At 43.3% G+C, this 14590-nt stretch overlaps 3 protein-coding genes across 11 annotated transcripts in view; 2 read left to right on the top strand and 1 right to left on the bottom strand.

The window, feature by feature from the left end:
- The first annotated feature begins 99 nt into the window (after positions 1–99).
- Positions 100–1805, top strand: LOC143500469 (cartilage intermediate layer protein 1-like). Of its 3 annotated transcripts, none has more exons than XR_013126813.1 (5): positions 100–114; positions 419–452; positions 521–541; positions 697–868; positions 973–1801. XR_013126813.1 is itself a non-coding variant. In XM_076994600.1 (5 exons), exons 1-5 carry the CDS (start codon positions 231–233, stop codon positions 1037–1039), a joined length of 306 nt encoding a protein of 101 aa, XP_076850715.1. In that variant the 5' UTR covers positions 197–230; the 3' UTR covers positions 1040–1801. The 3 variants fall into 3 exon arrangements, 2 of the variants coding, with proteins under 2 accessions (XP_076850715.1, XP_076850716.1); XM_076994600.1 differs by lacking the exon at positions 100–114 and adding an exon at positions 197–242; XM_076994601.1 differs by lacking the exon at positions 100–114 and adding an exon at positions 216–242 and having other exon boundaries at positions 524–541; positions 973–1805.
- Positions 1806–3425: 1620 nt separating this feature from the next.
- On the top strand, positions 3426–11497 carry LOC143500457 (uncharacterized). 4 transcript variants are annotated; one of them, XM_076994575.1, is made up of 6 exons: positions 3426–3617; positions 3870–3998; positions 4944–5034; positions 7518–7719; positions 9864–10161; positions 10383–11497. In XM_076994575.1, the coding sequence occupies exons 4-6, from the start codon at positions 7552–7554 to the stop codon at positions 10769–10771; spliced, it is 855 nt and encodes a 284-aa protein (XP_076850690.1). In that variant the 5' UTR covers positions 3426–3617; positions 3870–3998; positions 4944–5034; positions 7518–7551; the 3' UTR covers positions 10772–11497. The 4 variants fall into 4 exon arrangements, with proteins under 4 accessions (XP_076850690.1, XP_076850687.1, XP_076850688.1 ...); XM_076994572.1 differs by having other exon boundaries at positions 4944–5055; XM_076994573.1 differs by lacking the exons at positions 3426–3617; positions 3870–3998 and adding an exon at positions 4073–4567.
- ecd (ecdysoneless homolog (Drosophila)) overlaps positions 11398–14590 on the bottom strand; it is a 6584-nt gene continuing 3391 nt past the window's right edge. For 3 of the 4 annotated variants that reach the window (XM_076994565.1, XM_076994567.1, XM_076994566.1), the window contains 5 exons: positions 14301–14407; positions 13834–14053; positions 13660–13727; positions 13282–13466; positions 11398–11951 (listed from right to left, as the gene is read on the bottom strand). In XM_076994565.1, coding sequence (XP_076850680.1) covers positions 11739–11951; positions 13282–13466; positions 13660–13727; positions 13834–14053; positions 14301–14407 — 793 coding nt within the window. In that variant the 3' untranslated portion in view covers positions 11398–11738. The remainder of the gene's footprint in view (positions 11952–13281; positions 13467–13659; positions 13728–13833; positions 14054–14300; positions 14408–14590) is intronic. The other variant, XM_076994568.1, reaches the window with a different exon arrangement.

Below are 14590 nucleotides of genomic sequence, written 5' to 3'. Positions count from 1 at the left end.
GATCCCAGCCCCCAAAGGATTCCTCCAGTCCATACAAAAGAGCAGAATGAACCACACCATCACAACAGTTGACTTTGGCTACGTGTGGGAGTTATTCTTTATAGTCTAAATTGAGTGAGTAGTTGTTGTTGTTGTTGTTGTTGTTGGTGATTATTCTTTGACTTTGGCCTACTGATATCATGTTTTGTTTGTGTAGCTGTGTATTTGTGTGTGGATTTAAACCTGGCACCATGAAGGTGTTGGTGAGTAGGTATTTTTGCCTATTCTTGAAACTGCCAACACCTGCATCAGCATTTTTGTTCCACATTACATTTGCAACAAGCTTTTTGCTTTATTCTTCTTCAGTGATCTTTGTTGGTGTAGAATGTGACCTGTACCTGTTAAGTTATAAATATTTTTTTTCTGGGTTTCCTTTTAGATTCTCTGTATGATGCTGACTATTCCTAGCGCTGGTAAGTAACATCCCTTTTACAGAACTCATTGAAATACTTGCACTGAAATACTTTGCTTTGTCTTTCAGCAGCTTTACTGGACCGCAAGGGTAAGCTCCAATCTGATGTCTTGATTTGGACTACATGTAGCTGTGCAGTCAAGCTTACCTGCATAGTGCATACTATGCAGTTTAAATCTTTCATTTTAAAAGCTTGATGTGATCCTTGTGTCCTGTATCAGTTCTGCTCATCTTCGTCCGTCTAGTGTGTTACACTCAGTGGTTTGACTGTGATGACCCTAGTGGGACTGGAGACTGGGAAACACTAGAAAACCTTGAGATGAAATACCCAGGAAAGATTTGCCAAAATCCTTTGGCCATTGAGGCTCAAACCCTCTCTGGTGTACCTGCTCAACAGACAGGACAAGTGATTATACAGTGAGTGTACTTTTTAGAAGAAACGGAATAATTGCCATTGTACAAATGCACAGCATGTGGACTAGATTCTAAATAGAATGCGATGTTTGTTTGTGCTTTGGCAGCCAAGACCTGCTTGTGGGCTTTATTTGCTTGAATTCTCAGCAGAAGAAGATTGGTGATGATTGGTGATGTCACAGTGTTATACAACACCCTGCTCAAATTACACTTAAATTACACAGAATTAGTCAAACTTCAGGGACAAAATCGGAAGCATGTGTGTTACTCCTCTGCTCTGAAGGTAACAACTGCATCTGCCTTTGTAGAGTAAGACAACTGGTGGCCACAGATTATTCCTACATTTCTGCTCTATGCCCTACAGTGCTGCATTTTCCAAGTGTTTCTCTTCACTGCTGGTATCATGAGACAGAACCTCAGACAGGTTTTCCAGGTCCTCTAGGTGGTTCATCCACACGTGCTCGTCTCCCAGCACAATCTTGAGAGCAGGAGGGAAGAATCAGGATACAGGCCATTACGTGAGGGCTGGAGAAGGGAATGAACCTGAGAGCAGGCACTGCCAGGGCCCTACCAAACATCCTCCAGTGGACTGTGTGTGCATGTTTCTATCCAAACAGTCATGGCTGTCGGTGCAAGTTCTTAGCTTCTACTGCTAAATTGCATGTGATTGATATCTTTCATGATCTTGAAGGGTTGTAGATTGTTCTGGAAATTCTGTAAACCCTTAAATGGTAAGCACAATAAACGTCAGAAACAGTTAGGTAAGATAATGAAGTAAAATAGATTTATTAAGCAAGTATGGATCAAGCCAGAGTTTTCATTGTACATACACTCAAGAGCGCCTGCAAATGAGAGTTAACTCCCCAGGCCGAGCTCTCATCACTTGTACTCTAGTTCATAAGCACATAAGATGTCCACGAGGTGATTAAAGCATTGAGTTAAGGTTAGGGCTTCTCCCCGCATGCCCCCTCCACTCTTGTACTTCTCATGATGGTCTGAGGGCCTGCCTGATGTCCAAAGGGAGATCATTCCAAAGTTTTGGGGCAGCGACTGAAAAGTCCAGGTCACCTCTCATCTTCCTCTTAGTCTTTGGGATAAATAAAAGTGACTAATCAGCTGACCTGAGTGAGCGTAAAGGGGCGTATGAGTGGACATATATGTATATGCCTCAATACAGGCCCGTTGACAGTCTTGCTAGGGCCCGGGACAAGAAAGTTTAATGTGCCCCCCCCCCCTCCCCCCGGCGCACGTCATTTGAATTTCGTCATTTGACAATCCTTCTGTTAGGTCATATAGTATATAATATAGCCACACATCAAAGCTGTTTCTGACAGCTGACTGGTTATATACTTGACGCGCATATACTCGAAATAATTCGCTTTTTATCACATTATTTAATGGTTGTTTATTTTCAAAACGCCCAATCTTAACGTCTTCACGAGAACTGTTCAGTCAGACAGCTATTTGTTGTGAAACGAAGTAGTTACTTTCAAGCATTTTCAAGTACTTTAGCCTAAATTCCAACACCTTTCAAACCTGGAACACAATGCAACATTAAAATTCGTCAGGTAAATGTTTTCCTTTCTTTTCTGTGCTCCAGATTTCTGTATTTACTTTAACTATCCACCACTGTATTTCCCGAAGTTGTGGGCGTACCAGCCGGTTACGGTCGGTGCTGGATCAAACCATTTTCCAGTGGGATGCGGGGGTGTATGCACTTAATGGAAAATATGCAGATAGGTTAAAAAACATATATATTTTAGCCATTGAGTTTATTTTGAGTACAGAATTTTATATTAATGAAAGATTTCAAGATTATTTAAAAATTATAGACTTTAAATAAAAAATAAATTGCTGGGCTCTTTGATGGGCCCCCCTGGCCCTGGGGCCCGGGACAACAGACCCGGTTGTCCCCCCCTGTCGACGGGGCTGCCTCAATATAGTGATGTCAGTAACGCGTTACTCTAATCTTACCACTTTTTTCGGTAACGAGTAATATAACGCGCTACTATTTCCAGTCCAGTAATCAGATTAAAGTTACTTATCCAAATAACTGTGCGTTACTATTTATATTTTCCCTAGTAAAATATAAATTTTTGCTTTCTTCTTGGCTCAGTTCTACTTTTGCGTCTGACCGTAGCGCTCGACTCCGCACGCTGCGCGCGACCCTGTGAGAGCGCGAGCACGTTTTACAAGTCATTCTTTGCTGTGTCCTCCCGTAACGATATGTGGTAGTATAAAGAAACACCCCTCAAAAACAGGGGAAGGAACATTAACCTGATGAATTTTAATGTTGCACTGTGTTCCACGTTTGAAAAGTGCTGGAATTTTGACTAACGTCGCCTACTTTAAAATGCTTGAAATTGTAATGGTATTTCGTTTCACAAGCTGTCTGACTGAACTGGGGTGGGTTTCCCGAAACGTTCGTAGCTTCATACGAGGTTACAAAGTACTTGGCGCTACGAACGTTTCGGGAAACCCACCCCAGTTCGCTTGTATTACGTTTACAAATAAATTTACAAATAATACCGCGCAGCTACACAAACGTAATGTCAGGAGATACTGTAGCGACTACTACTCCTCACGGCGAGTCTTGCCCTTTAAGTGACACTGGGGGGCGGAGCCTGCGCGCGCCAGGGTTGCGTTATCAATAAAGTTTCCCTCCTCGGGATTTTTGGATTAAGCAGTTTCTGCCTCGGTTACCGAACCTGCTTCAATACATTGTTACTGTTAAAAATGCACTTCCAATAAAGTGAGTATTGGAAAAATTATTTTGCTGCTGAATGTAACTACTAAAGTAACTTGTAATCTAACGTAGTTACTTTTAAAATCAAGTAATATGTAACGTAACTAAGTTACTTTTAAAAGGAGTAATCAGTAATCAGTAATCGGATTACTTTCTCAAGGTAACTTAGCCATCACTGTCAATATATATGTATATATTCATACACATATGCTTTATATGTTGTCCTTTCAACCTTATTACTGGTCTTTTTCCTTCAAGCTCGACGAGTCCTCTAGCTTGAGGGTCCTTCGCAGTATCCTAGCTGCTCACACACACACTGGGACAGCGAATGACCGCTGTAAACTCCGCTGTGAGAGGACAGGAGTGTGGAGGGGGCGGGGTTTATAGGTGTGTGTTTGTGCTCCGGATTCACCCGCTGAACTAATCAACACAACGTTAACCCCAATCATGATTCACGATATTGAAGTTAGCCGGCGAGTAGAGCTTACGGTGTTTTAGTCTGTGCTGTGAACGTGTCTGTACTCTTAGATGTGTTTTAGTCATCAGTTTGTTTCCAGAATTGCTATTTTAAATGTATCTATTTAAAGTGTGTGTGAAAGCGCGAGAGAGATGATGATGATGATGATGATGATGATGAAATGCAATAGTGCAATAGTTTGATTTGCGTGTTTCCGATGGCGTCAGGTGGTGCGCGCGTCTCCCTGGTTCTGCGATGCTGCACCTGCTAGATGTAGACTGGAGCAGTAGTGGTGGTCTCAGTAGATCAAAGTCCGCCCTAACGTCACCACTGCACTCAATAATTCACAGGCAAATTCATGCGCGAAACTAACGGAGAATTATTCCGTTATCACACAATACAAAACGCTTGTATATTGAGATTCCAGATTATCTCAGACACACCGGTTTATAAGAGTGGGATTATATTGACAGCTCTGGGAACTGTAAACAACACATGAGTGAGTATGATAACGTTCATCCTGTATTTGATAGGAAGACAACGTGTGCTTGTATTTGGCTTTGTCGTCTGTTTGTAAGCAGAATATATTCTCATTCTGATGATTCTGAGGACTTCACATGGATACTCCAATAATTGTTTGTTTTCATACAGTAAAACGTGTAAAACTGTTAATTAAGTCATGTATGGTAGTGTAGGTAGCAAGTTAATGAGTTTGAGAGCAGGTTAATGTACAGACTACGGTTACAGAAATCAGTGGTCATGGATATCCTCACAGCATATGCAGCAAAGTGGAAAATTGTGCTGTTTTTTGTTTTTAAATAATCGAAAGACAGTTCATACTCCGTGTAGTTAGTACATCTCGCGTTTGTCTGCAGCATTGTCGTGTCTGAGGGAGGTCGGGCGACCCCAGTAAGACGTCAGCCCCTCGGGAAGGACGGATTCCGGATGCAGGGCGTCTGAAGCCAGGCGCGTGCTACACTCCACATGGCGAGTTTACAGTTTTTGACGACTGCTAACATGCGTTTCCCAATACTTGAGATACATTTTCAAAACTCTAAACACAGCAACACATTGACCTCACACAAATAGCCAAATAGTTAATATCGTGTTCAAAAGCGCATTTCTTAACTAAATACCAACTCTGCATTTCACAATGCAGTTTCCTCTTTATACACCAACTTTGTTAAAACACAGCAAACCTGGTTCAGTATCCAATCATTCTTTCAAACACTAGCACATATTCTCTATTCGAGATTAACATAGTCAATCACTGCAAAAAAACTGTAACCACTGTAAAAAAACTAACATTTGCTGGCAATACAGAAACAGTATTACATGTAATATTTTACTCTCTCTCAGCAAACAACAGACATTTTACAGTAAAATCTGTTCTTTCCTTAGTCAGTTCATTTTTTACTGTAATCCACTTAATTTGGACTTTTGGACATTTGGACTTCATTGGTTTTTCAAATGTGTGCATTTTTGGCAACATACTGTCTACACAATGAGTGATATTTACTGTTAGGTACTATATGGAATGTAGATTAGACAAAAAAGGAGTCAGTAACAGTTTTGCAGTAAAGGTTATATTTTTCTGTATTAGGGACATAACTGTAAGTTCTGGCCTAACCCAAAACATTATTACCATAATTGTAAACATAATTAGCCATGGTCCCATATGTGTAAAAATACACATATATATATATAATGGTCTTCAGCAGTTGGCCACATGTTTTTATCCTCATCACATCTGATGTTGGCCCTTGCCATGCACATGGGATAGAAAAGCTTGGTATGCCTTATTCACCCCTGGCAGTCTTCAGCTGAAATGTCTCTGCAGCCGGGATCCATTGCATCCAGGAGGGACATTTGGTCATGGGGCCGATGATCATACACCTTCCACCTCCAGACTGAAAAAAGTTCCTTAGTGGTGTTGAGGAAAGGCGAGATGGGCGGGAGGAAAAGGGACATCACTCTTGGATGGTCTATAAACCAGTTTGTAATGACATGAGAATGACAGAATGCTACATTGTCCCATCACAAATGTCCTCGTGTTTCCTCCCACCTGTTCCCTTTCTGCTTCTGGAACCAGTTGTTGGACCATTTTCACAGTTTGCAGACTAACACAAGCAGGTTCAGAAACCACTTTTTTCCCACAGCGGTCACCTTATTGAACTCTTCCCAAAGACCATTCTTTCCTTCCCCTCTATCCATACCTTACCATCCACCCAACATCTGTACAGTGTTCCTCTTCAATCCACATCTGTATAGCCATATCTACAGTGGTATAGGATAATCTGTATATTATCTGTATGATTCCATCTGTATTTATCACATTTATTTATACCATGCTATTTTTCTTTGCCCTGTGTATTGTACTGCCATACATTACCAGTGTTGCGAATAACGCCTTTAAAAATAACGGCGTCATTTTGTCAGTAACGGGTTAATATAATTAATTACTTTTCCTGTTGTTACAACGCCGTTGGAAACAAGCAGGAAACAGCGATATAGGGCGCAAAGCAATATATCAAAGCAAAGCAAAAATATCAAATATTTCGCGAAGGTTTTTGTTTATATTTGTAAAATGTAACTAAAATTCTAATTCCTAATATTTCCAGAAGTAACTGTAACTGAATTACATATTTTCTCATTGTAACGGTAACAAATTACAATTACACTTTTTGTGTAATTAAATTACATAACGTCGTTACATGTAATTCGTTACTCCCCAACACTGTTCACCGGAACATCTGAGTAAAAAACATTCATGATTCTTTATTAAAGCCTTTACTTTACATTAACAACTTGTTATATGTTGTCGTGGAGAATTTTCTGAAAATGAATGAGGACTCGGACGTGGTTAAAATTATTAATTTATTAAAATTTATAAAGATATAAAACTTTAAAAAGGACAAAAGACAGACACAAACATGAGAGTCTCGTCTAAAACAAGAACTCTGAAAGCAAGGGGGCAGTCCCCCTGCTTATATACAATCTTAAACACAATTCAACAGTTCTAGCAAGCAGGTTATCTTTAGCACAGCATGTTCCAAAACATAGGCGCCCAACAGGCTACTTTGTCTCACATGTGTGTATCTCCTAATATGGACTTCCCTAGATTTAGCGGAAGCAACTGATGTATCAGTTGAATGCAGAGAAAGCTAAATGACCCAAGACTAGTAGCCTAGTGACTACCAGTTAACAGAGTGCTCTTACCCTCAGCACTCTCCCTGACCTGGGTCACAGTATAGCACACATGCATAATATGAACTAAACATAAGTACATGATTACACGGAATCACACTACTTCATTATTGTAGTCCTTCTGCTTAGTCAAAATGACATGTAATAGATCGTAAAGTTCATAATGATCTCTTACACTATATACTGTGGGTATAGATTTACTCCCCCGGTCCAATACCCTCCTCTCTCTGTGTCTCTCTCAGTTGTGTGTGGCTGTGTCGCTCTCCTGCACTGAGGATGTGTGAGTGTGCGATATCTAAAACCCTGACCCCACTCCTGTCTGGCGCCGCCGCCCTGCTGGTCGTGGTGCTGTACTCACTGGCTGACCAGCTCCACAGCTTCGTGTGTGGCATCTTCATACCTCAGTACCACTACCCTTACGCAGTACCTCTCGCCTTCCTGCAGGTACCTTCACTCTGTATGAGGGCGCCTTTTCTGTGTGGGTTCTGGTTTTTGTGTCAGGATGGGGAGGGTATCTGGGGGTGTTGGGGGGAGGGTATCTGGGTGTGTTGGGGGGGTATCTGGGGGTGTTGGGGGAGGGTATCTGGGGGTGTTGGGGGGAGGGTATCTGGGTGTGTTGGGGGGAGGGTATCTGGGTGTGTTGGGGGGAGGGTATCTGGGTGTGTTGGGGGGAGGGTATCTGGGGGTGTTGGGGGGAGGGTATCTGGGGGTGTTGGGTACTTGGTCAGCTGTTCTGTAAATGACTTATAGCACTCAGCTGAAGAGTCATCTATACCTGGGGACCTGTTTACTTTTAACTTAGTTTTTGCAAAATGCAATTCCTCTTTTGTTATTTCAGCAAATAAATCTTGATTTTGTGCCTCTGTGACAGAAGGTACATTTTTTGAGAATGTACAATCTGAGAATCGTTATTCTTTTGCTGTTAAGAATATAATCTTTAATAATGTCTTTCATAACACTGCTGTATCTATCCGGGTTTTCATCTTGTGAATGTTATCGCTAACTTGTTGTTTTTTAGACTGTGAGATTCAGGGATTTCGCCCCAACATCAGTATTGTTGCTTAGCAATAGTTGTTTTTGATCTTTTCCGTATATATAATCTCCACCTCCCTTTTTTGCCCGACTTCTTCCTTCTTTCACCCTAGATCATCACTTCTAATGTATGATTGTAATGATACAATATGGTGGATTCCTAGGTGTGTGTGCGCGTGTGCGCGTGTGTGTGTGTGCGCGTGTGTGTGTGTGCGCGTGTGTGTGTGTGCGCGTGTGTGTGTGCGCGCGTGTGTGTGTGCGCGCGTGTGTGTGTGCGCGCGCGTGTGTGTGCGTGTGTGCGTGTGTGTGTGTGCGCGTGTGTGTGTGTGTGAGTGGTGTTTGTGTGTGTGAAGTAGGTAGTACTTGTAGTAGAAATGCATGAGGAGATAAAGTGTTCAAAAGAGAACATTATAAAAGGAACTTCAAGAGATCAACCTTGGATCAGAGCAGGGTTTCCTGAATATTTACCTGGACCAGCCCTGCTCCCAACACACACCTGACCCTGCTCCCAACACACACCTGACCCTGCTCCCAACACACCTGGTCAATCAATCAATCAAATTTTATTTATATAGCGCTTTTTACAACAGTTGTTGTCACAAAGCAGCTTTACAAGTGCCAAGTCCTAGCCCCCAGTGAGCAAGACAAACACACCTGCCCCTAACACACACCTGCCCCTAACACACACCTTGCCCTGCTCCCAACACACACCTGGCCCTGCTCCCAACACACACCTGGCCCTGCTCCCAACACACACCTGACCCTGCTCCCAACTTTATGTTCGGAGAAATGTGGGTTTGACTAAAGCCGTTGTGCTCATTCACTGAACATACCCACTGCGTTTATACACTCACGTTTATACACTCGTGTTTAGTAACACGAACATTCTCTCAAGAACACCTGACTACGTGTAACATTGACAGTACAAGTGTATTTTCCTTTTGGATATTTTCAAAAAAACATATTGGATCCCATTTAAGTATGCATTTAATATGATTAAATGAGCATCTAGAACCATTATGTGTGTGTGTTTTGACAAACAGCTGCTGTGTTGAAAAGAATTGGGTCCCAGTTAGAGAGAATAAAAGTCTTGCCCTTCTGTGGTGTACTGGGGTGAATAATCATCACATTTACTGTACTGGAATTAGAATATTTGGAACCCATAGGAAGTCAGGGCAGCAAGTTTATTTATACAGCACCTTTCACACACAACAGCGAAGTGCAGGGTTGATTTTTCATTCAGAACATTCTGTTCAAGAAGCTTTGGTGTAGCTGCATGGATACATGTTTGTTTGTATTGCTGTGTCTGTGTGTTTAGACCCATGTGCTTGGAATGATGTGTTTGAAACTGTGTTTGGAGTTGTGTGTTTGAAACTGTTTGGAGTTGTGTGTTTGGAGCCGTGTGTTTGGAGCTGTGATTGGTGCCGTGTGTTTGGAGCCGTGTGTTTGGAGCCGTGTGTTTGGAGCCGTGTGTTTGGAGCCGTGTGTTTGGAGCTGTGTGAACTGTACCTTCACATTGCTCCTCCCACTCTCCATCTGCACTCCTGGTTTGTCAGGTGCTTGTGAATGTGCTGGTGCTGCTGGTCATGCACACAGCAGGTCTGATCCGGCTGAGACCGCTCTCCCTGGGCCTGGCCGAGAGACTCCTCCCCCCCGCCATGTGTGGCAGTGCCCACACTGTCCTGGCTCTGTGGGCGGAGTCACGAGCCCAGTCAGGGCTGCATCACGTCACCGCCAGGCTCCTCCCCCTGGTCAGCCTGGCCTGGGGACACCTGCTGGCGCTGAGAACACCCCGCTACACCCACTTCACCTGCCTGCTGATGGCAGTTACCTTCACCTCGATCAGCATCTCAGGTAGTAGGACTACAGTTCCCAGCATGCAATTGGGCATGAATAGGATAATGGGACTCGCTCATGGCAGGCAGGTTTACAGTTACATTACGTATAGTCTTTGTTAACGTCTGCAAGAATAATGTGAACTGAGAAGAATAAAACCCAAATAAAGTGATTTAAAGTGATTCTGAACGTCTCATTGTCCCATGTCTGGTGTGTGTGTGTGTGTGTGTGTGTTTCAGTACGTGCAGGTCTGGACACCGTGGAGGTGCTGGACTGGCTCTGCTCTCCTCTCAGCCTGGTCCTGCACAGCCTGTCCCTCAGCTGGCTCTCAAAGGTCGCTCAAGCCGAGCGAGGCCACACTTCGACCTTCGACCTCTACTACACCCTGACGGTGACCCGGGTCCTGTTCCTGGCTCCCTTGTGCGTGCTGCACCCGGACGGCCCGCGGGCCGTCGCCACGGGCAGCTGGCTCAGCCTGCTGTTTCTCGGATACCTGCTGGCTTTGCTGCTGCTGGGCGGCCTGCAGCGCCTCCTGGTGGACGTCATCGCGCTGCGCGTCTCTGCTCTCGCCGCAGCACTTCTGCACTCCGCCTGGGGGCTCAGCTCCGCCTTTTTCAACCTGCTCTAGACCGGCCAATCAGAAAAGACAGCCAGAAGCGTCCACTCACAGTCCAGCACAGAGACGTACTCCTCGTGGAACAGTTACAGGATTGCCTTTACGTCAATGCCAAAAAAAAAAACCCCTCAAACATTTTCTAAATATTTTTTTTTCCACGTTTATGTAAATATTTCCACGTGTATGTAATGTAATGCAGCGTTTTATGTGATTCCTCCCAAAGTGCAGTGAACAGTAAAACCATGTTAATCTCCAAATGTCATATTTCAGCAAATCATCAGGTGCTGTATTTATTATTTCCCCAGTCCGATTAATGATTTGGTACATGCTGTCTGAACACAGGAAAACTAGAGACACGTCTGGAGAGGCAGGGACCAGGACTCAAACACAAATGATTGACCCGAGTGTGTGAGGAAGCCCTGTGGACCTGGTTAATGCCACACTACCTGCAGACCCCGGAGGATTAACCCCGGGGCAGTTAGAACAGTATAGTTCTTTTACTTCCCTCTTATCTAAGATCAGAAACTTTATAACACCTGCATTTCACTCTGGAATCTATTTTAAATTAAGTATAAATAAATGTTTTTTTTACTGTTTGTAATTGAAAACATTTTGTTTTGTAAGTTCACATTTCAAAATACACTTCACAAAATATTTATTCAAGTTCCTGTACAAAAATAAATGTATATGAAGGAGATTTTCTCTTTAAACTATTGCCCCTGTGATATGAGTAGATAATGTTGCAACAAAAGTTTCCTCAGGTTTCAAACTTCCTAAGAAAGAGAGGATATGTCTCACTGGTGACATTTGTTCTCCATGATAAAGTCTACTGAAGTGCTAAGCAGTGAGCTCCCACAGTGGGTGTGTGGTGTTCAGGTGTGTGGTGTTCAGGAGGAGTCTGCGTTGGGGGGGGCAGGTGTGTGGTGTTAAGGTGTGTGGTGTTCAGAAGGCGTCTGCGTTGGGGGCAGGTGTGTGGTGTTCAGGAGGCGTCTGCGTTGGGGGGCAGGTGTATTCCCATGCTCTGCAGCAGGTTTGAGGCAGGCCCAGACAGACCAGCCTGAGATGTTAGGGACTCCAGTAAATTTGTGACCAGGTTCAGGTCCACATCCAGGGGCTTAAGCTCCTCGTCTTCTGGCTCCAACGCTGCAGGTGCTGCTGAGGTTTGAGCTGCAGCATCTCTATCGCCGCCCTGCTGGAAACAGCAAACAAGACACATGACTACAGACAACAGTGCACTAGCCTGATCACTGGGGGTTTTATGTTGTGTTTTTAGCACAAAGGTCAGTTTTGGAGTTATGCATGAAGCTGTAATGTCAGTGGAGACAAATCCCCTGATTGCAGACGCACTGAGCAGGCGTACGGATCAAGGTTATAATTGTTTTGGATTTTTCATTATAGTTTAGTTTTTATATAATTGTGACTTTTTTTTCTAATTCAGTTATTGTAATTAGTTTTTAGAGCATGTTTGCTAGTTTTTATTAGTTTTAATTATTTTTATAGCTTAGTTTTAGTTTAGTTTTCATTAGTTCTAGTATTAGTTTTAGTTTTTTATACTTTGGGTTATTTGTGAGGTGCAGGATTCAAAAAGTTCAAAGTAAACATTGTGTAATAAAAACTCATCAAAAGATACCATTTTAAAAAATGAATTCAATTACTGTTGAACAACCAACAGTCCACAAGATAGAAGCCTTAAATTCAAAATGTGTTATATTGTTGCTGAAAATTGCCAGACTAAGGACAGATACGAACAGGAGCGTAACCCTATTTTGGTTTGAGTGAAAGGCTAAAATTTTTGAAGGTAATCGAGTCACACAGTCGTGTTGACATCCAGTCTCAACACATTAACTAATGCATCCGCCCGCTTGTGGTTTTCCTGCATATCAACTAACCAGCAGCTATTTGATCACTGGTGAAGACGGTCCATTACGGTTCTCCTTCCTGGTGCTACCTAGCCAGGATGGTGCTTCTCTTTCGGCGGAGCTACTCAGAGGCGCTAGCTTGTCAAGGTACTGGTGGTTAGCCCTTTTGTGTGAGCTTTGAGATTCGTGGGGTTTATCCACTTGAGAACTACTCCATATATTTTATCACCTGTTTCCACTACAAGACATATAGTCTTTCTCGTAGTCATATTTTTAAAAAATCTCACACCGAACTCGCTGTTTTCTCCCACTTTTGTTGTCGTAATTTTGCAGGTTAACATGGTGAGCAGGAGCTCTAAATGAGACGTGACGGACCAGGAGGTGTCGTACGGTTCTGTCAGCTAATATAAAACTTCTAGTGAAAAAAATCGAATTCATATCAGTCCACAAGACTAAATTGTGAAGAGTAAAACGAAGAGTATCCTATCTATAATTTCAGAACGTTTTAATTATCTAAAAATGTAATATAGTTATAGTTTTATTCTTTTAATTACTGTTATTATTTATTTCAGTTAACAAAAATGTTTTTTCAATATCAGTTTTAGTTTTTTTGTTCGTTTTCGTTAACGATTATAACGGATGTTGAGCTGGGATGAAACTCACGTTGCTGGATGTGAAACTCTGGCCGATGTTCGTGCTCTGGAGCTCCAGGTCCATTTCATCCATGTATCTCTTCAGACTGCCCAATGTCTCGCCATCCTGCTCCTGAGCCCCCGAGCACTCATCCTCGTCATCATCTTCATCCTCATCTTCAAAATCATCCGAGTCCAGCTCTTCACCTTTTCCACCTGAAATTCCATAATCAAAGCTGCTCACAGCCAAGAAAAAAGTTTTTTTTGGTGCTAGCACCCAAAATCAGCAGATGCCCAATTCTCACCCAAAAGTAACGTTTTAGTACTTCTGGAGAACACATTGCTGTGAATGGAACTTTTCTAAATGCTTCGCCATATATGTTTACTATAAAACGGGAGCCTGAATTACCGAGCAGTCGGTCCAGGGCGCTGGTCACCGCGTCTGGGTCAAAACAGAAGGGATCTGACGAACAAGACCTGAAAGCCAAAGGGAACTCGCTAACCATTAACATGTAAAGCCCTAAAACCATTCAAACCATTCAAACCCATCTCCATGGTATAACTGTAGCGTGTGGGACAGTACTGTGGGAACTCGGCTCCTTGGAAGGACGACATGGCGTTAATGAAGTCCTTCATCCCCCGTGTCACAGACACCAAACTGTAGCTGCCGTCTTCCTCCCGCTCCTCTTCCTCACTGGTTCCAGCTGCCCGTACGACCCCCTGACCCTGGCTCACCCCAAGACCTCCTCGTTCTTCCAGTAACCTCTCCAGCTCCTGAGGAGTGATGTGCAACCACTCATCACCTACCGGTGGAAGCAGAGACACATACTCTGGGCATTGTGGGGAGAGGGGGGGGGGGGGGTTGCTAGCTACATAATACATTTATTTTCAAAAAGTACTTTCAGTAGTTAAGCTGTTTATCATGAGGTGGAAACGGCTGAGCGGTGGAACAGTTGAAAGTCCTGCTCTATGGGAACAAAAAATCAGACACTCCTGATCCAGGAACAGCGCAGTGGGGCTCTGTTGACCTCTCTGGAAAGATAAACGTACTGTCCTCTTGTGGGAGGTGTGCCTCTTGTTCTTTTAGTTCCTCCAGACTGAAGGGGGCGCTCTCCAAGAGCCGCAACACCTCCTCACCTGGATCATGAGCACCGGGACTAGACAGAAGGAGGAAAAGGAGAACAGACAGGAGGTGTCAAGTGAGTGTGTCCCATGTACAAATACATGTCCAATATAAATATGGTTAGGCAAAGGACCGTGTGATACTGGTCAATACGCACAACACTGTCATAGGTTTAGGGAGACATAAAATAAATATCCATTGTTTACCTGCACGTGTT

This window comes from Brachyhypopomus gauderio, unplaced genomic scaffold (genome assembly GCF_052324685.1).
Source record: "Brachyhypopomus gauderio isolate BG-103 unplaced genomic scaffold, BGAUD_0.2 sc151, whole genome shotgun sequence".
NCBI classification, from domain to species: Eukaryota; Metazoa; Chordata; class Actinopteri; order Gymnotiformes; family Hypopomidae; genus Brachyhypopomus; species Brachyhypopomus gauderio.
Note: the sequence above shows the minus strand (reverse complement) of the source record. Positions and strands in the feature narration are given on the sequence as shown.